General features: G+C 41.2%; 3 protein-coding genes across 10 annotated transcripts; 2 read left to right on the forward strand and 1 right to left on the reverse strand.

Moving 5' to 3' along the window:
* Positions 1 to 1927: 1927 nt before the first annotated feature.
* On the reverse strand, positions 1928 to 8353 carry zfyve27 (zinc finger, FYVE domain containing 27). 4 transcript variants are annotated; one of them, XR_005099104.1, is made up of 15 exons: positions 8090 to 8353; positions 7138 to 7375; positions 6429 to 6499; positions 6179 to 6365; positions 5944 to 6039; positions 5530 to 5642; positions 5336 to 5454; positions 4761 to 4832; positions 4159 to 4179; positions 3942 to 3962; positions 3303 to 3444; positions 3171 to 3217; positions 3003 to 3084; positions 2645 to 2785; positions 1928 to 2605 (listed from the first exon to the last, which is right to left on the reverse strand). XR_005099104.1 is itself a non-coding variant. In XM_037261886.1 (14 exons), exons 2-14 carry the CDS (start codon positions 7371 to 7373, stop codon positions 2715 to 2717), a joined length of 1278 nt encoding a protein of 425 aa, XP_037117781.1. In that variant the 5' UTR covers positions 7374 to 7375; positions 8090 to 8353; the 3' UTR covers positions 1928 to 2714. The 4 variants fall into 4 exon arrangements, 3 of the variants coding, with proteins under 3 accessions (XP_037117781.1, XP_037117791.1, XP_037117796.1); XM_037261886.1 differs by having other exon boundaries at positions 1928 to 2785; XM_037261896.1 differs by lacking the exon at positions 3942 to 3962 and having other exon boundaries at positions 1928 to 2785.
* A 1041-nt stretch (positions 8354 to 9394) lies between these two features.
* slc25a23a (solute carrier family 25 member 23a) lies at positions 9395 to 14403 on the forward strand. 4 transcript variants are annotated; one of them, XR_005098667.1, is made up of 12 exons: positions 9396 to 9617; positions 9761 to 9971; positions 10847 to 10970; positions 11080 to 11167; positions 11414 to 11525; positions 11689 to 11847; positions 11962 to 12114; positions 12265 to 12378; positions 12482 to 12649; positions 12730 to 12877; positions 13118 to 13819; positions 13969 to 14403. XR_005098667.1 is itself a non-coding variant. In XM_037257818.1 (12 exons), the coding sequence occupies exons 2-12, from the start codon at positions 9777 to 9779 to the stop codon at positions 13977 to 13979; spliced, it is 1455 nt and encodes a 484-aa protein (XP_037113713.1). In that variant the 5' UTR covers positions 9396 to 9617; positions 9761 to 9776; the 3' UTR covers positions 13980 to 14403. The 4 variants fall into 4 exon arrangements, 3 of the variants coding, with proteins under 3 accessions (XP_037113703.1, XP_037113713.1, XP_037113689.1); XM_037257818.1 differs by having other exon boundaries at positions 13118 to 13300; XM_037257808.1 differs by having other exon boundaries at positions 9395 to 9598; positions 13118 to 14403.
* A 586-nt stretch (positions 14404 to 14989) lies between these two features.
* Positions 14990 to 23312, forward strand: LOC119125334 (KH-type splicing regulatory protein). 2 transcript variants are annotated; one of them, XM_037255694.1, is made up of 18 exons: positions 14990 to 15302; positions 16289 to 16391; positions 16470 to 16523; positions 16609 to 16645; positions 16746 to 16810; positions 16908 to 16979; positions 17071 to 17128; positions 18596 to 18743; positions 18919 to 19017; positions 19100 to 19195; positions 19443 to 19545; positions 19696 to 19820; positions 20595 to 20885; positions 20977 to 21086; positions 21191 to 21279; positions 21925 to 22125; positions 22251 to 22441; positions 22552 to 23312. In XM_037255694.1, the coding sequence occupies exons 1-18, from the start codon at positions 15213 to 15215 to the stop codon at positions 22558 to 22560; spliced, it is 1941 nt and encodes a 646-aa protein (XP_037111589.1). In that variant the 5' UTR covers positions 14990 to 15212; the 3' UTR covers positions 22561 to 23312. The 2 variants fall into 2 exon arrangements, with proteins under 2 accessions (XP_037111589.1, XP_037111597.1); XM_037255702.1 differs by lacking the exon at positions 16470 to 16523.
* The last annotated feature ends 21 nt before the right edge of the window (positions 23313 to 23333 follow it).

The following is a 23333-nucleotide window of genomic DNA, read 5'->3' on the forward strand; positions in this document are numbered from 1 at the left end:
GGTCACGACGAAACATTAAACGCATCTCTCTTTACCTGCATATTTGAAACTATGTGTGAGGGAGACACCAGGCTCAAAAGACACTATAATGCGGAGCCTTTCTTTCATTTAACTTTAAAAACCATGCAGGACGAGCTGCTGGATTGCATGTATGAGGTCTACAGGGAGGAAGTGGATAAACAATTACAAAAAACCCAGTTTGTTGGGTTACAGGTCCATGAAATTACTCATATGGCGTGCAATTCTCAAATAGGCATCGTGTTGAGATACGTGGTCGACAACACTCTGACTGAGCGATTCATCGAGTTAATCGAAGTCACAGATAAAACCGCCTTCGGCCTTTCCGACACCATCCAACAAGTTCTCGAGCCCTTGCGGCTGGGTGAGAAACTCATCTCGCAAACCTATGATGGAGCGGCCATGCTGATTGATGGCAAAGGCAGCGTGCAAAGCCTGATGAGTTTAAGATACCCCAACGCAGTGTTTGTGCATTGCTCCGACCAGTTAAATGTTACCCTGCAGCAAGTGTGCGCGTCTCGAATCCCTGAACTGAAAGTGTTTTTTGCCGACTTGACTGGCTTTGCAACCTTTTTCACCTCACCCACAAGAACAGCTGCCTTGAAACAAGTGCCGTGCAACAACATCCAGCGACCGCAGTGGAACTTTCAAAGCAGGACCATTAACGCCGTATGGGACAGTCAGGACGCCATACTGGAGTGTTTGGATTGCATTCGCACTCAGCCGGGATGGGACAGCGTGACTGTCTGCGAGGCATACGGCCTGTCCATGCATTTGAGAGACCCCAAGTTTCTACACCTGCTGCATTTCTTTGCGGAAGTCATGCCGGAAGTGGATGTCCTGCAGAACATTCTGCAGAACCAAGAGATTGACGACTCGGTTGTGAGATGCGCCGTGGAGAACTTCATCGGCAACGTGAAGGAGGTGAGAGAGAGGGCAGATGTAATCGCTGACCACGCTGGCGACGCCAAGCGCAGGAAAACCAACACTGCTGAAATCATGAAGAAGGCTTGCGACAACATGATTGCACAAGTAGAATACCGGTTCTCCAACAGTGACTATCTCATTGCAGCGCAACTCGTGGACTGCTCACTTTTCCCCAAATTCACAACATCATTCCCAGTGGCCCAACTCAGTTGTGCTGTCAAGTTGTGGCCTTCAGCTTTAAAAAACAAGGAAAAGTTACAAAGTGAACTAAATATTCTCTACCAACACGATCAGTTGTATGCGGGGAAATCTGCACTTTCGCTACTAAAGACTATTATGGAAACCGGCCTGCAAGACATCTTGTCTGAAACATGCATTCTGTTAAACATCTTCCTCGCAACTCCCATGGCGACCCCTGAGCCTGACAGGAACCGGTCCACCATGGAAAGGATTAACACATTTGCAAGGAACACATTAGGAAAGGAGCGATTGAATGCTCTTTGCATCCTTTCCAATGAAAACCAATTTATCCAGGGACTGGTGGATTTCAATAAAAAAGTCATGGACAAGTTTGCTCGTGCCAACAACCATCAAGTTTCATTCCTGTTCAAGTGATTGAGGTAGTTGGCTTATTGTTCTTAGGTGATTTTATTCTTTCTTTTTTTTTCCTGTGAAGAACAATTTGGATGAATGTAGTCAGCCATTTACTGTACTGTAAATTGTTTATACATGTACATTGAGTATTGTAAAAATTGTCACTTTCAGAACCATGGACAAGGCTTACACTTGCCATTTTAGAGTTTGTGATTTTTTTTTTTTTTTAATCTTACACTTAAACTTTAGTTAGTTTAGAAAGCATGCCTTAACATTGATAACATTAAGAATTGTGCTGACTTAGTTGCCTCCCACCAATAAATATAAATAATGTTAACATAACACAGTACTTCTATGCAGCTAAGCCGCATTGTCAACATACAAACAGTTTGGGATTTGACAGTTTATTTCAACAATGGAATATTTCACCCATAAAAGATGTAGATGTAAGAAGATATATACATGACCAAAAAAAATCTATCAAATAACTTTGATTTTCAAGCGTTTTAAATTAAATATATTAGCTCGAGAAGGGATTACAATAAAAGCAAAGCAAACAATTACAATCATCAGTGCCAGCATAAAGGTTAAAACGACATTGCATCGATCTCGGGTCGGTCTAAGACTGCCGCCACATCCATTCTTTTAAGTCCTGCTTGTACGAGTGTGAGGCATGTGATTGTTTGACCCAGTTGCGTTGTCCAATCAAGTGACTCCAGTTGGCTGAATTTTGATCCAGTTAAAAGTAACAAATAACATGATCCAATATAGCTCAAACAAGCCAAGAAAAAATAGCATGCTGGTCAAAAACACCCAAAGCCTTACAAGCATGTCACTTGTGGCAAATCATTTTTTGTTTCAACGTATGTAAACCCTCCAGAGTTCAAATTTGATCATGTTAGTGGTCAGTCAAAGCGTTTGAATGAAAACCATTGCTCTTGTAAACCAGCACCGGTAATCCAACATGCTCTTCTTTCCCTTTGCTCAGCAAAGGGACAAACAAGGGTCCTTAAACTCAACACCCCAGTGACACAAGGATGGGCATAACACAAAAGGCAAGAAAAAATCTTCAAGGGTGCATGTGCTGAGGGTTTAGTAAAATTACATCAGGGTGTGCCGAGCGGAGGAGTAAACAGTGATGACCATCCCTCTGGGTCACACGGCCAAACGTCAGGTCATTGCAACTTGATGAGCGAGGAATTACAGGCAGCACAAACAAACACAGTCTCTCTCTGGGCCTCTGGAGCTGGAGGAAAAATGAAAGGTGTTCAACAAAACAGGACAATGTGTAGCCTTTAAATAGTAAATACAGTCAAAAATGTTGGATTGGACCTACTAAGTCATTGTTTACACTGGGTACAGTAATAGTTCTGTTGCCACTCACCGTCAATGGAACTAGGTCAACCTAATGACTAAAAATGAGTCCATTTATTTCTAAAACGTGTAATTTTGCAACGTCTTACCGGTGGCCCCCATGCAAGACCTCAGCACTTTGAAAGAACAGCATCTTGAACAAAAGCTGTTGCCACAGTTACTGCAGATCTTCTACAATAGGAAGAGAGACTTGCGTTCAGACTTAGAATTTACATTCAATACAACGTGCACAGTTCGACGATCACTTCAAGTCTCACCCTTTTCTTCAGCACTGAGAAGACAGCATTGCAGCTAGCACAGTTGCCTTTGGAGAGAGAGGGGGGAAAAAACAGGTCATTTTCGAGCATTATTATCGCAGCTATTTCAGAACTTTGTCACAGCACTCTGACCAATGCTGGTGGTGGGGTAACGTTTGCGCAGTTTCTCTGTCAGCTTGGACACTTTGCTGCGTATGGGTTCATTACGACTCAGGAGGCCATTTTCAGAGATGGTGTCAAACTCAGGGGCTCCAATTGGACCATCTTCATCCTCCTAAAACAGAGGGAGGGGGGGCAAGTGAAGTCCCACAGCGTGCACCAATTACACTATGTAACTATTAAATAGTTTAACGTTTAACTATACCTCGGTACCTTCATTTTCAAACACTTACAAGGATGTATTAGTAAGACCTTTATGACCACTTAAGAACCTCACTTAAATTGTTGCCTATGTACCTTAATAAAAAAGTTTTATGAGGGTAAGAGTTTGACACTGGAATGTAAAACTTGAATTTTAACTTCCATTACTAACTACATGCAATGGTTGGGAAATACACCACAGCGGCCCATCTTAAATGTGCCCTTCATTTTTACCAAATAATAGACTAGTGATGATCCAAGACACAGTGACAAAATGGTGCACAAATACCCACATGCAGTGTAAGATGAGTAAGACCGACAAAACCCTCATGCACAAAGCATGAAAACAACAAGCCCCTTACACACATCACTTACGGGTGCATAAATACTGATACTGGAAAATCCACTTACCACTAACACCAAAGGGGTTTCCTTTGTGGGATGGAGTATAACATAGTACAGTTTTACACACAAGCCTCCATGCTACCACATAAAAACCATGCTACAGGGTTTTAAATAAAGTACAGTAACAGACCCCGGTCAGTTTACACGATTTGGACAAGCGAGTGATAAGTAGATCAGAAAGGGCAAGATTACCAAGTGTTAGCGCAGATTGGGCAACACTCACCTGCAGGGTGATGGCATTTTCCTGATTTCACAGGAAAGCAGGAGATAAACAGGAATGATAGAATTAATATTTTTATTCCACCCAGGGATGAGGAAATTAAAACCATTTATGATTGTTGTGCCAGTTAAGAGTCTAATTAATACCGGTTTTGTGATGTGTATAAAAAAAAATATTCTAACTGTTGATGATTGATTGATTTGGGCTGGGCGTGTTTTTTCTTTTTTTTTATGCAGCCCATCTCAGCAGTGCAGCCAACCTGCCAGCCTCTCTCTCCTGCCATCACGCATGGTAGAAAATGAAAGCCAGTTGCTCTGGAGAGAACGTCTCCTCAGCTAATTAGCTTTCGCTGCTGATCTCCGCTGGTGTGGAGGATTATTTTGTACAAGAAAAGATTAAATCAGTGAAGTTGGATTCTACCCTTGGCCACAATTTGGAGGAGGGATCCTGGTTAAAATAAGCCCTTTTAAATTTTAAAGTAAAACCTTTGGATATTTTAGAAGTTATGACAGCGGTAGGCAGCAAAGACTTAGTACACTTTAGTTGGGACTGCTGTGTAAACACATACTGGAAATGGTCAATACACATAGGGAGAAGTGTATTACCTCAATTGCATCTTTAAATTCATCATCAGGCTCAGCTTCTTCTGCTTCCTCCACACTCCCAGGTGATATGTCCTGAAAGCAAACGTTTTTTTCCAGACTGCATTCAAATAAAATGAAATACGGTCATTATAGCATTCTCAAAGGAAAACTATGATACTAGATAAATATTTCGTTGTACAAACACAGTGCATCATGTGAGTGCTGACAACTTGTACTATCCTACAAGTGTAGCCTAGTGGTAGAGTGTCCGCCCTGAGACTGGAAGGTTGTGGGTTCAAACCCCGGCCGGGTCATACCAAAGACTATAAAATGGGACCCATTGCCTCCCTGCTTGGCACTCAGCATTAAGGGTTGGAATTGGGGGGTTAGATCACCAACTGATTCCCGAGCGCGGCACCGCTGCTGCTCACTGCTCCCCTCTCCCCCAGGGGATGGATTAAAATCACACGGGGATGGGTTAAATGCAGAGGACAAATTTCACCACACCCAGGTGTGTGTGTGACGATCATTGGGACTTTAATCTTTAATCTTATCCTGGCACGTGATTACTACTATACTTAGATTGTTTCCCTCACCTCCAGACTGGTTGGTGTGGGTGTCCTCTCCACTACATTGTTGTGATCCAGTTCGTCACACGCTGCCTCTGATGTCGGAGTCTGGCCGGCATGGAACAGCTTCTTCAGGTCCACCAAAACTGGAACACAAGTAATAACAGAAACAACGTTAGCTGTGAAAAATATTCGAAGTTCATTATCATTGGTGAGCTGACCTCTGTGGAAGTTTCTATTCCAAAGGAAGATGACGCTGTTCAAACCAGCAAGCACCCAGCCGACAGGAGCGAGGTAGAGAACGCACACCACTGTAAACAATCCTACATAAAACCTAGGGAGAGATGATGAGACATAAATGTTGACTGGTACGCCAAAATTTACAAACAGCTACATCCACACATAATGTGGTCTTCTCTGGCGCTCGAACAATTCTTAAAGCTAAATAAATACTGAGAAGAGATTTATGTAAAACAGTCAGCCTGTGATTCATATCTTGGTATAAGTTTTAAGGGACCCAAAAAGTTTGGAGAAGCATCAGCATTCGGTCTAAATAAATATGGATGTGCCGGGCCCTATTTCCAGTCGTAGCTGTTTTTATGATTATAGACCGACAATTAACGAGCACACTTTACCTTGATGATGTGGTGTGATTGTCCCAGTACAGGACCTTGTAAAATGTTTCTGCTGATTGACAGGCTGAAGACAGCATGTCATCCAGATGCTTCAACCTGGAGATGGGAAAAATAAAACATTTCTCATCCACGTAAGCATGTCGTACTATTTTCTTGTGCCCATTTTAAGAGTCATATTATGGACATTACATTACAACTAATCAGTCAGTGAGCGAGAAAATGCAGTGTTTCTTACAGGTCTTTGACTTCCAGCATAGCCTCCTGCTTACTGAGGTGCACATTCTGCAAATCTCTGCGGTGTACGGTGTGATAGTGCCTCCTCTGGAGTTCCGTTTCTGAGGCTCTGCCCCAGCACCTGTCCTGCAGGTAGCCAAGGGCAGCAGGCACTGTGACTGCCACCAAACATAGTGACAACCAACCCACTGATAGAGGAGAAAACAAAGCAAGTTAGTAGTAGCCACCGACGACAGAGAGTCTCCACTTACCTTCATTAATGGTGCAGAAGAAGACATTGAGGAATATACAAACAACTAACGAGCAGAGGGGCATCCTCCACCTGAAAAATAGATATTATACTCTCAAAAAGATGTGTCTCTGCTATTGAAAACAAGAATAAGTACGTTTAACAGCTTTTCAGGTAGCCTGAAACGATTAAAATTATGCTGAAATTTTACCATTTTGATTTTATCCAGATGCACAAAACCTCAGAGGCCAAATTGTTATCATTTATAAAAAGCCTTTGCTTTTTTTCATGAGATTGCAACTCAGTGGGAATCTATATTAAAGGATTAATTATCCAGAACAGTTTTTAACCTCAAAACTTTATCTTTGACTATTTGTAATGCCACTCATACTGCAGAAGGGTACCAGTGATGGGAAAGTGATGATGAACATAACGAGAATGGGAAATTACCACAAGGTAATAACTAAGTCAATCGCTTGTCTCTGGGTACTAAGTGCAATGCGACCAAAACAAAATCAGTGTATTTTTAACAAATGAATGTCACATGCTCAACTTGCCTTTAGTAACTCACCCTCTCCCCTTACCTAAAAACACTCTGGTCTTTATGCATGAAAGTTCACAAGTATTACTTCAAACAGTAACAGTTAATGACTATTTCTATGAAGACCACAATATGATCCGAAAACATACAAACTATTCTATCTTAAGTGTATCAAATTTTGAAAACTCGCCCTAGCAAGAAGCGGGCCAGCTCCATAGCATCTGTAACTGGTTCCAGAAAAAGCGCCATTCTCTTATAGGCCACAACCATGTTAAGCAGGTCAAAATTCAGTGTAGATCTTGGGCTTCCAAGTTCAGAAGCATCTGGAGATCCCAGAGTCTCTTTGGATATAGTGTGCACCATCTCCCCCCTTTCTCCTGGACCTTGGTAAGGGTCAGATGATGCCGCTGCACTCTGCATCATCATTCCTGTGAGGAAAACAAATACATTAAGATGATGGTAATCATGTCACTCCTATTCCTGAATTACTATTGTGACCATGTTAGAATTCTGTAAAAATAGCAACATCAGGCTGCTAAAAGTATACAACAGTTGTCATACAATTTAGTGCATGGAAGATACTGAACGTTTTCGGTGCGTCAATACGATAGTTATGAGATCACTATGAATCTGTGACGTCATTTCTACGTGGGGCATTTCAGATCATACGTTGACACATTCGTGTTTGTAAATGCAAACCATTATTTCATTCATAACTATTTAGGGCTTATAATGTTATTGATCATTTAAGTAATGGATATATTTAGCATTGCAGATGTTGGTGTTTTGGTTTCTGTCTAGGCTTTAAATACGCAACTATGGCATCGGTTGCATCTCCAACACACTACGCAAAGTATCTTAACGCACTGCAATCGTTCCTGAAGGAGATTGCGTAGCAGGAACATTGTTTTTGGTTTTAAGATTACACTTTGACCCTCAGAGATGTGGCAATCAGTGCAGGCAGTCATTTTAAAGTTGCTCATTAGAGCAATCAGCAATGGGATAAAGCAACTGAGCTCTAAATTTGCAATGTTTTCAAATAATCAACAACAAATCATGTGATTGCAACATGCGGATTTACTGTTTAAGACGAAGAAATATAATTTATGACTTTATTGGAGTTCGTTGATGAGAAAATTTACCCCGAGCTACGTGTCCAAACCGGAGGCTAGAAGTTCAGGCGACACTAGGTCCCGCGGACATCATAATCCTGGAGGATGGAAAAGCCTCCAACTTCATCGACTCAGTCACCATAACTGCCGCGTATCGCATAAGCACCGACCCGCGCTAACCATTAATAATACCGTGTCCTGCCTTTTAGGCGAGAAATTACGCCAGTGTCTAGCTGCTTCTTCCGGTTAGCTATTCTATGCTAGCTTTATATTGTAAGATTATCTGCTTGGTCTTCCAGGATGAGCAATCGATCATCGAAAAGCCAACGTCGATAAAACCGGCATAAATTATGCATTATTTTTGTTAAATCGTAGGTATTCAATGCACAACACACCACTGCATTTAACAATTTTGATTTATTGAGTTAAAAAAATATTCTTGAGTAACATCAAAACCATTTGACTTGAACTTGTCAAATCATCTTTGCCGCAACAGCAGAAGCCTCTTGTCAGTTACGTTTTTTATAGTGGTCAAGGTGAGCAAGTATCCATCCAGAAGGTCCGAGAGTGGCCAAAGTCAACGAAGTCAGGGCAAACACTGTTTCCTGACAGTAAGAAAAAAAACAACAACAACTTTATAGAGTTCTCATTGAAGGTGTGACGCCAGCAGGGAAAACACAAGTGTTTTTTGGACTTACCAACATGCCGACTTTATATTGAGGAGGTTTGCTTTGGATTAAGGTAGCTCGCTGATTAATCGTCATCTTTGCACGGGAGGCAAAGAGGTGCGGAGTCCTCAACATTCCAAACATGTTCAAAAGTCAAATAAACTGGTAGTTCACAATTGTAGAGATGATATAGGAACAAAATATATCCCACGCACCTGGTAAGTGGCCGGTTTAATTGCGGTGCATTTAAATGCTGTAGGAGAAACATGGATGTGTTTATGACCATAAATAATAGAAGTTATATGCCTGCCTTGAATCTGTTTTCGCGTATAACTCTCAATTTAAATGCAAGAGCAATGTTTTTGTAAATGTTGACATTAATTCACATTATTTATATTAAGTATTATCAAGGCAATATATTTATGTTTTTTAAATTATGGGAAATAAATAGATATCATTTGTGGTATGTGTTTGACAATTGGAACTTTATCAACATGTACAGTATGAGCTGAGAGCGTAAAAGGTAGTCTTGGCTCTTAAAATCAGGAAAATGTGCTCGACCGAAAAGAAAATCACGAAGGTCGAATACAGACTGCAGGGTTCTTAAAGAGACAGCAGCAAGGACATCGTTTTCAGGCACGATCAACGTTGAAGGGCGTCACCATAATTGGTGCGTGTTTCGCTTCCTGGTTCCTGAAGAGGAGGCGCTCGCAAGTTGTCGCGACACTCGAAGATAGGTTTGTTTTGTGCAACAGCACTTCATGGGCAACAAACACTTTCTTCGTACCACCATGTCCACAGAGATTTTGTGTGATCGCTTGGTGTCCAGTTTGAGTCCGTATCCTCTGCATCGTGCCATGGAAGTCAGGAGGTAAAGATCGTACGCACGCGTGAGTAATTTTGCCTCAGTGACAAGCCAATGAACCGAAATTGTACGTGTATTTTTTTTTTCTGAGCATATATAGTTAACCTGAAAAGGTGTACCCTAAAGTCAGGCTGCAGTGATTGATTTTATCCAATACATTCCACCCAGCTAAGTGGGCACCGTCATGGCCCCGACAAGGATTTGGCACCTCTTGGCCCATTGCCAGGACAGAACCCCCTGTGGACCAGATGAGGAGAGGGAGAAATTCTGGGAGGAGCTGTTTGATCAGCTAGATCTCAATAAAGATGGATACATTGACATACATGAATTACGTAAAGGGCTGGCGGGTCGGGGACTATCCAGAGCTTCACTGGAGAAGGTAAGACCTGTTACCTGCACTCACCTGGATGACTATAACATGCAGTGCCATGAAGGGAATCTATTATGAAAGCTTTGTCATTCTGTTTGACTTTTCCTACGGAAATATTAACGCAAACGTTCCGAATCGTAACAGCCCAACGTAAATGTGTGCACTGTCCTCTTCGTCTTCCCTGATTTGTTTTTGCCAAAGCATGTGGGTCATGTACTTAGCTGGCTGTCACTTCCTCAGTGTGTGCATTTGTGCGCAACATGATGTTTATTTTGGTTGTGTGGAACAGGACTTGTAAGATGAGAATGGCAAGCTACCAAGGTGACAAACCACCAGTGGCTGCCTTCACTGTTATTAGCTGTAAATTTTATAATGTCAATACTATTAGAGTATTCAAAGTATTTATTTAACCAATGGTGAGTGTTTCAAGTGGAAGTCAAGTAAAACAACTTTTTCTTCTATGCGACCCCACTCGTCAAATCATAGTATTCTGATTAATATTGATTATGTGGAATATGAATTATAGAAAATAGCAAAATCATCTTTCAAATATCACATCACCAAACCAAGAATACAGGTGAGCCGTGATGGTTCAGGATAAAATCCCCTGCTGACTTTTTTCAAATTCCACATAGAACAGCAGATTTTTGATTATTGTGAAGGGCCACCAGTTTGATCCACACTGAAACAATGAATTGACTCAAATAACATTTAATGATATTATGGTATTATTCACCATTAATCATATGAATGTATGGAAAGAGTGATTATTCTAATTTCTCAGAATAAACAGGATATTTCGCGAAAACAATGGCAGTGTGACTTAAGGTTCCCACCACCGACAGAAATTGAATTACCCATTTTCAACCGTCTTGTGTTTTCAGATTGTCGAGGCAGGGGACACCAACGAGGATGGAGTGCTTGACTTTGAAGAATTCACTCAGTACTTTCGTACTCACGAAAAGCAGCTCAAACTCATGTTTCAAAGCCTGGACAAGAATAATGATGGTCTGTGGCAACCCGCCAAACATTTCAGTCACCATATCAGGCTTCATCGGTTTAAAATTCGCATATTTGGCCTGTCTCTTACTTTATGTGTCTGAATGGTTCCATGCAGGTGAGATAGATGCAACGGAGATCCAGCAATCTCTACGTGCTGTTGGCTTAAACATCAGTCTCAGGGCTGCTACCAAAATTTTAAAAAGGTCTGTCATCCATTTGTCACTATTGCGAAATCATTTTTTAAGACTTTATTTAAATATACTGTATAATGAATTTCTGCTTTTTGTTTTTGTCTTGAAATTGACTGTTTTTCCACTTGCTCTTTTAGTGTACTCTGTATATGTTTATGTTGGCATTGTGCCGGTAAAGTATTCAGTTGTTTTCAATGCCGTTTCCGCTTATCTCCCTTTTTAATCAACCTTGTATATGTTTATGTGTGTGTCAACCAGTATGGACAAGGATGGGAACATGACCATTGACTGGAATGAGTGGCGGGACTACTTCCTGTTTAACCCTATCACAAACATGGCGGAAGTGGCGCGCTACTGGAAACGTTCGATGGCAAGGCTACATAAAAAATATATACTATATTTTAATATTCAGCCAAGATTGATGTAATAATTGAAAGCATCCAAGGCAACACACATTCCTTGTACCTGAAAATAATGTTTTTGACATTGTTTGGAAACCAAAAATCAATAACTGTAATCTCTGCCTTCATTAGATGTTGGATTTAGGTGAGCAGATGACAGTTCCAGATGAATTTTCAGAAGAGGAGAAAAGGTCTGGCTATGTATGGCGGCAGCTGATGGCTGGAGCCTTGGCTGGATCCATATCACGGACTGGGACCGCCCCCTTAGATCGTCTCAAAGTTTTCCGGCAGGTGAGTCAGTAGTATACTATGTGATTAGAATTAAATTACCATTGAAGGGGAATTTACTTAATGACTGTTCATTGTCACTAAATGTCACACATCTCCATTAAATGTTTTTGGCAGGTTCATGGTTCCTCTCTGTTTAGTCGGAACGTGCTGGGAGGTTTTCAGTACATGCTAAAAGAGGGAGGAGTGCAGTCCTTTTGGAGAGGCAATGGAATCAACGTTCTTAAAATCGCCCCAGAGACTGCAATCAAATTTACAGCTTACGAAAAGGTGGATAGCACTTGCCTTCTTTTCCTTTTTGTTTTCAGTGTTTGTGAACAACAGCGCGGGAGCCATCATTGATCATTCCATCTTTGGCAAAAAAAGCTACTATACTTAATTTAAAAGCCCTCCTTTTCTTAATTTCGGTTTTGTTTCTAGATCAAGCATATAATGTTTGGCAGAAAGGATACCAAAAATCTGAGGGTTCATGAAAGGTTTCTCGCTGGCTCGTTAGCTGGTGCGACTGCTCAGACGGTCATCTACCCACTGGAGGTGATTTCAAGTCACAACATAAATACTCTCGACAGTAATCCACAGTGCATACGGTCATTTTCTATGCATATTCTTTCTTCGCTTCGTTCTTTTACCTTGACAGGTGCTGAAAACCCGACTCACGCTTCGAAAAACAGGCCAGTTCTCAGGAATGTCTGACTGCGCCAAGCAGATCCTGCAGAGGGAAGGCGCTGCGGCCTTCTACAAGGGTTACGTGCCTAACATGTTGAGTATTGTGCCTTACGCCGGCATTGACCTGGCAATCTACGAGGTCAGGTGGACATGACGGTAGCTAGAGTACACTGTGTGTTCATGTTGTTTCTTTCTTCTAACTTGGTATCTGTTTCCCAGACACTGAAGTTTGCCTGGCTAAGCGGGAACAGAGGAGTTGCAGACCCAGGGGTGATGGTCCTGGTTGGCTGTGGGGCAATCTCCAGTACCTGTGGGCAGTTGGCAAGTTACCCTCTTGCAGTGATCCGCACCCGAATGCAAGCTCAAGGTTAGATGAAGGGGGTGTAGCAAATATTGAGTACAATACAAATGACAGTGGGGATCATTTTCAAGTCATCAGCTGTATCTTCTTAGAAAACAAAAAACTTAAAAGGTTTCAAATGATCAGTTGTGAAGGAATGAAATAAACCGATTTGATGGATTTACAGCATTAAATTCAAAGCTATTCAAATCAAAAACATCAATTTGTTATATTATTTGTCTCTCGCTTTTTCTCTCTCCCCCTTAGCCTCAATGAAAGGATCCGCAATGCCATCAATGTCTGCCTTGATTCGCACCGTTTTGACCCAAGAGGGTGTCGCCGGCCTGTATCGAGGAATTTCCCCCAATTTGCTGAAAGTCATCCCTGCTGCCAGCGTGTCCTACGTTGCATACGAGTACACCAGGATAGCTCTAGGAGTGGATGTGGCGGGTAGGCAGGGAGAGAAAGGGAAGGTTTAAAAATGTGTGGATGGTTTGATGTGACTTCCACCTACAAGATGGGTGTCAAACTCAAGGCCCAGGGGCCAGATACGGCCCGCCACATCATTTTATGTGGCCCGCGAAGACAAATTGTTATCACTTTAAAAAATAGAGATATTCCTGGTAATTTTTATTACCATTCGCATTTTTTAAATATTTGAACAATTTTTACGAGTCTCTGATTTCAAAACTAGTTATTCATCAGTTCGTTGTGTAGACCATACTGCGTTGACAGTCATAGTTGCCCTCCGATGGAAACTATGGCTACAACGCAGCTAGTGACCAAAATGAGTTTGACACCCCTGATCTACAAGATTTGCTCTGATCTGTTAAACCTGCATGAAAAGGTGGATTTTGATGGTGGATGGATTCACAGTCCTGTGACTGCACGTCTTGATGAGCAAATGATAAAAGTGATAGCGCTGCCCTGCATTTGGATGACCTCGCAAGATGCCATGAACAGATTGATGTGAGTTGCATTGCTCTGTATGTACCTACTACCATCTGCATTTATATTTACAAGTGACAACTTGCGTGAACTTACCTGAGAAGCACTGTAAAGGGGTTCTGTGTTTCCAAATTGCAAGAGGATTTTTCAGCCTTTTCTTCTCCTCACAGGTGTTATGTAGAGAAGACTGTTGAGAGCATTGTTGCAGCGTCTGAAGGTCGCCATAAGTGGTTAAGAGTGAAATGACTCAAGCAAATGGAAGTAACACAAGAAGCTCATTAAACAGTAGCTATCAGCACAACAGTTATAACAGCATAACAGTTATCACTCAAATAGTGAATTTTGAATACTATCATTTGAAATGGTCTTGTTTCAAGCAAAACTCTGAAGGACTGTACACTTGCACTGGTCACCTCTGGAGATGATGTCTCACAGCCTCGCTCAAATGATGATCAGCAAGTAGAGGAGTTTGAGTCAACTTTGAAAAACACTACATTGTCAATTGTATTCTCACCTACAAGATTTTTATTTTTCAAGAAATACTTTTTGTAGCTATATTTATGTTCCAATTGTTATATTTACAATAAATGCAGATGTGAATTTTAGTATTCATTTCCTGTATTTTAATTGTATGTTGAGTGTTGGCCTGTTAACTGGTTGATTTTAAATACAAGGGTTAGAATATATTTAGGAAAAAACGATATATTCTGTTAAAAATGAATTTAGACTGACTTCATTGCCAAAAAAGCATTAAAAATTATTAAACATTAGAAAAAATACTCTATTGTATAGAGTAGTGACACATTTTAGGACTGCAAGATATTTTGGAACAGATAAAAAAAAAAGTGCCCCTGAGATATGGTCAGCATTAATATATTAAATAATATACAAATTTCACACATTTTCCAACTTTGAAGTTGAACTGTTTCGGTTGAATGAAATATGAACACAGAAATATTGCATAGAAAACTGATTCGACCAAGGTACTGTGGTACACAAGTGTGTCAGAAGAGATCAGAAAATGATTTATTCTTTGTGACATTGTGACTTTCTGGTGGGGATCTTAGCGTGCCCTAAATATTTATGCAAAATTATATGCCCTGTTTACTTTACGCAGGCGCAGATCTGTTGGTTCTACTCCAGGCCGGGAGGTGGCGCCGTTTTAAGGAGTTAACATTAGCTCTGGAAAGAGAGCAAAGGGGCTGAGAAAGGCCGGACCGGGGTTGGCCTAGGGTAGCGTACATTGATTGGTTATTTTAAGCAGGGAACTTTGCCGGCGTGGTAAGCGATCTCCCTTACATTGGCGTTCTTGTTTCGCTCCACACAAGCTTTGGCCTTCCCGCTTCTGCGCAGCCCGACCCGGCCAAAGCCACACGGCCTACCCCCGTGTGTCATTTCTCTCCTTGTGATCACTATGTCCGGATTCGGCTCTTTGCCGACCAATGGCGTCGGCGCCGGAGCGAAAAAAGATGCTTTTGCAGACGCAATGGAAAGAGCCAGACAGGTAAACCGTGATAATCGCACTCTGACGAATTCAACTGTCGAGCCATTTTACCTCGATAGTAGCTTAGCTAGCTTGATTATCCGTGTCGTTAGCTTCAGTTGACTAGCGAGCTTGTAGCGATATGCTACCGGCAAGTGAATTCTGCTATAAGGCATTGATTGACCTGAGCCCGCTCGAAATTGCAATTTGGACCGTCGTCTTTTGAGTGTTTCTATTGTGAACTCCAGAATCGTAACATCGCCGCTTTTGTCCCTTTATGTTTCATTTTGACCACGTAGATTTTCCGTTCAACCTGGACATTTTGGCAAAAAAATAAATTAAAAAGTTCAGTCAAAGCACTAATTGAAGTGAGGCTAACAGATTGCTATTTGCGAATGACAATGAACTATACCATACATTTGTACAGCTTAATTATAAATAACCGCTGACTACAATGCTTACTACATTGCAACTGATATTTTTGTCGGGTTCACAATCGTACAATTTAGTCTTTCCTTAAATTTTCGTCGAGATGTGAAGTATTAACGGAATTAATCAACGAGAATCAAATATAAATCGAAGGGAATTGGATCACACATTTGTATCTACAGTAATTTGGGTAGATAATGCCCAAACCCAAGCCACGCATAATTCAAATAAATGGTTTCTGTAATTTGTAATATCAGTTATCCATCCCCCCATCCCTCCATTTTTTTTTTCAAGACTAGATAGGCTAGAGATGTTCTGTGTTCTGCTTTTGTACATGAACCTGAACAGCCTTTTTCCGATCAATTTAGTGTCCTTAGAATTTCCCAAACTTGATTCAGCAACAGAATTGATTGATTAATTAATTGAATGAAGTCCAGCCAGCTCTAAAACCCTAATTTTTTTAAATAAATGCAACCTTTGCATTGCATGTGCCCCAAATATCAGGCAGTAGTAAGAATTCAACACACATACACACACCTCCCTCTTGAATGTTCAAGTAAAACTTCTCAATTTCCTAGATTGCAGCTAAAATCAGTGGTGAGAGTGGTCACATGGCAAGCAACAATGGAGGAGCTGAGGGTTTTCCATTCGCCGCACAGAAACGATCCCTTGAAGAAGCAGGTTGCCAATTTTCTCCAAATGTCTTTTTTTGTCTGAAACTGCTATTATGTTAGAGGCTTACCATTTCCTTCTATTTAGATGAACCAGATGCCAAGAAGGTAGCATCACAGAATGAAAGAGATTCGTCATTGTGTATGTTGACTGTGCACATTGATTTATCACAACTGCTGGATCCTCTCACTTTCCAGCCACTCAAATGTTTATCTCTTTCTTGCAGCCATTGGAGCTCAACTGGCTGCCCTGGCTCAACAGAGGTATGAATGTATTTGTGCTATTTTTGTTGTGCTAATTCTTCAACAGCGCACTGTTCTAATGGGTTATGTAGTTTCTAATTTCTTGTATAACTGGTTCCAGTGTCAGGCCCGGCATGATGACAATGACAGAGGAGTGCAGAGTGCCTGATTCTATGGTTGGTCTCGGTAAGTGCATCCATACCTCTTAAGTCGTATATGAACAATACAACTGTGTGTTGTACAAATGTTCAAATTAGAATTGCAATTGCCTACTGTCCTTTAGTCATCGGCAGAGGAGGTGAACACATCAACAAAATACAACGGGAATCTGGTTGCAAAGTTCAGATTGCACACGGTGAGCTTCACAATAACCAAATTGATAACTTTCTAGTCTTCTCTGCTCTTTGTGTTTATTTGTATTTTTCCACATTTTTCTGTTATTTCAGACAGTGCTGGTCTTTCGGACAGAAGTGTTTCTTTGACAGGTTCGCCTGATGCCATAAAGTAAGCCCCCAAGTCAAAGCCATTCTAATCAACCCTGATAGTTTAAGATATGAGCCGTTTTCACTCGTGCTGTTGAATCAGATTAACATTCAGCACTGGTGAAAGAAGTAAGGAGAAGCGTGATTACACAATTTAAACTCTGAAAAAGGGTTTTACACGAGCAGAATTTATGGGGCCGATCAGCGAATTTAAATGAACTAATTATAGATGCAATCACAAGATGGAGCAATGTGTCCATTTAAAAAAATAAAATAAATAAAGTTATTTACTATATGTAATTGTTTACCGTTTACAGAGGATCTAAATGGTATTGTTAAGCATTTTTGCCAGTGTTTAATAATGTTTGCCATGACCCAAGTAAGGAAAGGAAAAAAATAAGTCATGTGATTTTAATGTGAATAGTTTATACGTTAATAAATGGACACAATTTTTTTATCAACAACGTTGCCATGTTCAAAACATTCTCTAAAATCACAACAAAATAATTTAGTTGGAAGTATTTCATTTTGAAGTATTTTAATGAAAAGATTTTCACTCGTGGTAAAGCCTTCCCAGTAAAGCCTTCATGGCAGTACGAGGTGAAGTAGAATGCTTACCGGTTGTAGTAGTCTTCTATTAATGGTGGACACGGAACCTGACAGTTCAGAGTACAAGTCACTTAAGTAGCATGAGTCAAAAAATTGCATGATAAAAAGAAACCCGAGTATGTTGCATTTTTGAGGGGAAATCTACTTTACAAAAACTGAGACCAGGCCATTAAAGCTCAGACTGGTGCTGTGACTTAATGTCGCCTGCTTGCCGCATCTCATGGCAACAAATCCCAGCCAGCTCAGTAGTTGAGTATATGCGGCATCAGCCACGACAAGGATTTACTATTGAAAGCACCAAAAAATGCAATAACCGACTAGGATTCTATCGTTGGCCACAATGTGATGTGACCTGAGATTTTTGTTAAGATAAGCCATTTTAAACTAAATAAAAACTCCCCGTTCCCTAATCATGTTGATGACGAGCAAACCAGTTCCGGTTACACAACAGAAATTTTTTTTTTAACTTAAAAGAACTCATTAGCTACCGTCAACAACACAATTTGGGAAACAGGACTTTTGGGTGTCAGTTAAAATGCAAATGTTTTGTACGTATGTATGTGAGTTGCACCTAAGTATAGGTTACAGGACCAACCCAACTATGAAAGAAAGTGCAAAGTATAGTCCCAAAGTTGGTATATTCTTTAGGTTTAATAAATACAATTTACACAACTTGGAAATTAGAAACTAATTGTGGACAATGAAAACGCGGGGGGATCGCTGTGCTTGTCTGGCGCTGCAGCTTTTGGTTTGCTTCCTGTAAGTCTTTTTCGCAGCGTAATCCTCAACTCAGAGTATTTTGACGACTGCACGTGCTTTGCCCAATATAGTAGTGTTTTCAAACAATTCGATTCATAATTGCACTTTTTATTTGTTTCAGGAGAGCAAAGGGGCTCATAGATGAAATCATCTCAAGGGGACATGATTCGCCCAACGGGCAGACGGGTTCCATGCAGGAGATGGTCATCCCTGCGGGCAAGGCTGGACTTATTATAGGCAAAGGAGGAGAGACTATCAAGCAGCTACAGGTTTGTCAAATGAGTCAGAAAGCACTAAACCCAAGTTTGGGCTTCCCTGCTAAAGCTGCTGCCCCCTGCGACCCACCCAACTTCGGTCGGCTCAGCGGAAGAAAATTGATGGATAGATTGATGTCACTCTGTTATTGAGCTGTGCATCCCGTAACATTCTTTTGCAATTTTGAAGGAACGAGCCGGAGTTAAAATGATCCTTATTCAAGATGGTTCCCAGCCGCCGAATGTAGATAAACCACTGCGCATCATTGGAGACCCATTCAAAGTGCAGGTACTTGAAAGTCATCATCGAAACATGTTTTTAGTTTCTCTGCTTTTTGCGGCCATTCATTTGGCTTTCTGTTGTTTTGCAGCAAGCTAAGGAGATGGTTAACGAGATTCTACGAGAACGGGAAGGTTTTGGTGACCGGAATGAATATGGCTCAAGAATAGGGGGTAGTGGCATTGATGTAAGTTTGCTTGGGCTTGACATTTGCATAAAATGCTTGCAAGTGACAGATTCTCTCGCAACAAATACATTTAGCTTGTTAGATGTAGCACACTTATTCCTGTTCATTTTGAATAAGTAGTAGCGAGAGTGTGTTTGAATAATTTACGACTGCACAGCAACTGAAGCACAAAAGGCTTAAATTGACCTTGAAATGTGCTTGAATACAAGACTGAGTCATTTCAGCCACATTTCTGGGATTTTTACAGATAGGTGTCCCTCGCCATGCAGTGGGGGTCATAATTGGAAGAAGTGGTGAGATGATTAAGAAGATCCAAAGTGATGCTGGAGTGAAGATACAGTTTAAACCAGGTAAGTACTTGTGGAAATGTGGTAATCTTGCAGGTTTTGCTGGATCCTATACTTGAAGGCCTTTTCGTTGCCCCCCACCCCTTTCCTGCTGTTGTTGGCTCTTTAAATACACACCCATCAATTGATAAATGTCATACGTTGACCTTTTAGATGATGGCACCGGTCCTGAAAAAATGGCACACATTACGGGTCCTCCGGATCAGTGTCAACATGCCGCCTCCATCATCACAGACCTGATACAGAGTATCCGTACCAGAGATGACGGGGGCCAGGGGGTGAGTATACTTTAGGCTGAAATAACTCAAAATATTTAAAAAAAAATAGACGTTCATCCCATAATGGAAATAATTATTTTTCCTCTCAAAATTCTACACACAACACCCCATAATTATGTGTGTTCGGGGGGGGTTATTGCAAAATGTATTTAAAACAACAACAACAACAAATATTACCAGGTTTCGTTTCTCACACTGGTTCAGACCTTTTATGGAGTGTAAACATTCATAAATTACTCCTGTCGCGGTGCAAACAATTGCCCACTTTTCTGAAGCTTCCAAACGGACTCGATGCTATCTTAATATAGCTGAAACGTTTGCTCCAGTGACAGTCACTTTGTTCTGTATGTGTGAATCTTTTACAGTAAAACCTTACAGAATATTAGTCTGAAGCTGCAGGCTGGATAAGAGTTAGGAATTTGTGCATGCATGGATTTGGGTTACAGGAAAAACCTGGGTGTTACTGTTGTACAGGAACTTTAATTGCTTGGCAATCGATGGTAATAAAATTGCATACTGTGATCAATTTTAACAAAAACAAGGCGCTGATGTGGCTTTTCTTGGCTATTTTTTTTACTTACCATTTGCATGCACATGTGCGACATTGACACACTTTTGCAAACGCCAATATTTTTTATCTAAACCCTTAATAAATTACTGTTCATAATTAATAGGTCCGTCAAGTGCAACCTGGGCATTTTTTTTCGGTGCAAGTAGTTTGAATCGAGAGATTTCTTTTTTTAAATTCTTTTCTTATTTATTTTTTTCACACAGGGCCCCCCTGGTGCAGGGATGCCACCAGGAGGACGGGGTCGGGGTAGAGGCCAGGGAAGCTGGGGTCCTCCAGGGGGAGAGATGACCTTCTCTGTTCCTGCTCACAAATGTGGACTCGTGATTGGCAGAGGAGGGGAAAACGTCAAAGCCATTAACCAACAGACCGGTGCATTTGTAGAGATGTTACGTCAGCCGCTACCAGATGGAGACCCAAATTTCAAACTGTTCACAATCAGAGGTTCTCCACAACAGATAGACTATGCAAAGCAACTTATAGAAGAAAAGATTGAGGTACATTCAAGTGTTGCTTGGTATTCCAGTGATTAGATGGGCTCACATTGAAGGGGTGTACTAATAAAGGAAACATGTCTTGGTTATCCAGGCCCCGTTATGTCCTGTGGGTGGTGGTCCAGGTCCAGGAGGCCCTGGTGGTTCCATGAACCCCTACAGCCCCAACCCTTATAATGCTGGACCTCCTGGTGGTGGACCACAGTATGTAAATCCTTAAATGTAGCAATTGCTTTAACTTTTAGCCCCGGACTAGACTACTTGGTGAACTAAAACCATTCATTGTTTTATTGCCCTGGTCTTTACAGTGGAGGTGCACCAGGTGGTCCCCAGTACTGTGCTCAGAATTGGGGGGACAGCTACCAGCAGTGGCAGAACCCAGGGCCACAAGACCCCAGTGAGTAATCGACATTCTAGTCATCAGTACTTGTGTTGGCCAAGTCGGGTGCCCCCCAACAACTTGGTCTACACAGAGAGACTGAACATAAAATTGGTGTATCTGCCTGTCCTGTGTCAAATCCCTTGTGATATGGGAAAAAGAATTAAACTCACAAGCTAGTGTGTAGGGCCTTTTTGAAAAAGGGAGAACTGACCAAATTATGAACTGAGAGCCTGAAGTTTCAAACGCAACCTAAAATATACATTAAGAGACTATTTCAGATGTCTTACTAAAAATATGCTTTCGCCAAACTCACTCTGCCTGATGTCGCGATTACATTGTTTTTTTGTTTTGTTTTTTTCAAAGAAAAGGGCATAATTAAAGAATGACTGAATCAATTACTGATGGCCAACAAAATCAAGAAATGACGCAGAAATCATCATACTTGGTCACTAACAGCATTGCTGAGGCTCCTTAAAGAGTCACAAGCAAAGGGCTCCTACTAAGTTTGGTGTAATGGTGAGTTGAGGAAGTTTGAGGAAACTGGTCTGGTGCAAAAGTGTAATGTTCTATTTATATATATATATATAAATAAAGAGTTGGGGGACATGTTTTAGCTACAAAAAGAAATGCCTGATCTTATTCTTTGCAATCTACCATTAGATAAGGCAGCGGCAGACCCAAATGCAGCCTGGGCGGCCTACTATGCACAGTACTACGGTCAACAGCCAGGGGGCACTATGCCAGCACAGAACCAAGCAGATCCTGGAGCAGCAGGGGACCAGAACCAAGCTGAACAGACAGCTGGCGGTCAGCCAGACTACACAAAGGCTTGGGAGGAATACTACAAAAAGATGGGCATGGGTAAGTGTGTACAGAAAACGTTGATAAATAAACTTAATGAGTCTCTTTAACCAGCATCTGCATGGCAATGATATTTTCCCAAATTATCTATTTTAATAATGTGCATTGTGCTGTTAATTTTTCAGTCCAGCCTGCAGGAGGGCCAGTGGCTGCTCCGGGAACTGCGGCGGCACCGGCTGGGGGAGCAGCAGCGGCATCTGGTGGCCAGCCGGATTACAGTGCAGCCTGGGCAGAATATTACAGACAGCAAGCTGCCTACTATGGGCAGGGAGGGCAGGCCCCTGGGCAAGGGGCTCCACCACAGCAGGGGCAACAGGTAGGAGAAAAGTTTGAAACGAAAAAATATTGTTGCACCTTCTTAAAATACTGCTTGCTAGAGTACATTCATTTTAAACGAAATCGCATATCTTTGACTTTTTTTTCCAGGCACAGTAATGAAGTTTTGTGTGGGTGGATGGTTTTGTCGGCTCTTGGGACTTCTGCTGGTGGAGATTTCCGTTTTTTGCTTCAACAATTCAAGACCATTATTGAACCATCTACACTTCTTTCAAAATCTTATTTTTTAAATTTGGTAGTTGACTGACTTGGTTTTTTTTCCCCCCAAATGGAATAAGGGAGAAAGTTTTGCTCATGCATTGAAACAACGCACTAATTAATTATCTCGATAGAATTAGTTATTTGTTTTCCTTATTTCACCCACATCTTCTAATACATCTTTGTTTTCAAAACTATGAACTATAAATTATGAGTATCTTTACTGCAGAAGGTCTACAATGCTCACATTCGGGTTGATGAGTTTCACTTTTATTTTGAAATTCCGTTTCTTCTGGTACATTTTAAGTCACGTTTAAAAGTTGTCTGTTGAAATTGCAGTTGTCATGTACCCTGCAATTTTTATTTTTAATTTCATTCACTGTATTTTTTTCCCCGGAGGGTACTGTGCATGTCTGTATGCTACTTAGCAGGAGTACATGTGCAGGTTTACTGTAAAATGACATAAGTTCACCTACTGGCTGATTGTGTGTCCCATGTGTGGATGTGTCTTCCCTCTGGTTACTTAAACAGTAGCTACAACTTAATCGAAAAAGGATTCCCCCTCCCCCAGTAGGCTCTATCATTGTATTTTGTTTATTTTTTTTTTACAGCTTGTTTTTAAATACTTAAAAATAAAACATTCGGATCTACAACATCTTTCGGTTAAGTCCAAT

Source organism: Syngnathus acus, chromosome 1, assembly GCF_901709675.1.
Source record: "Syngnathus acus chromosome 1, fSynAcu1.2, whole genome shotgun sequence".
Taxonomy (NCBI): domain Eukaryota; kingdom Metazoa; phylum Chordata; class Actinopteri; order Syngnathiformes; family Syngnathidae; genus Syngnathus; species Syngnathus acus.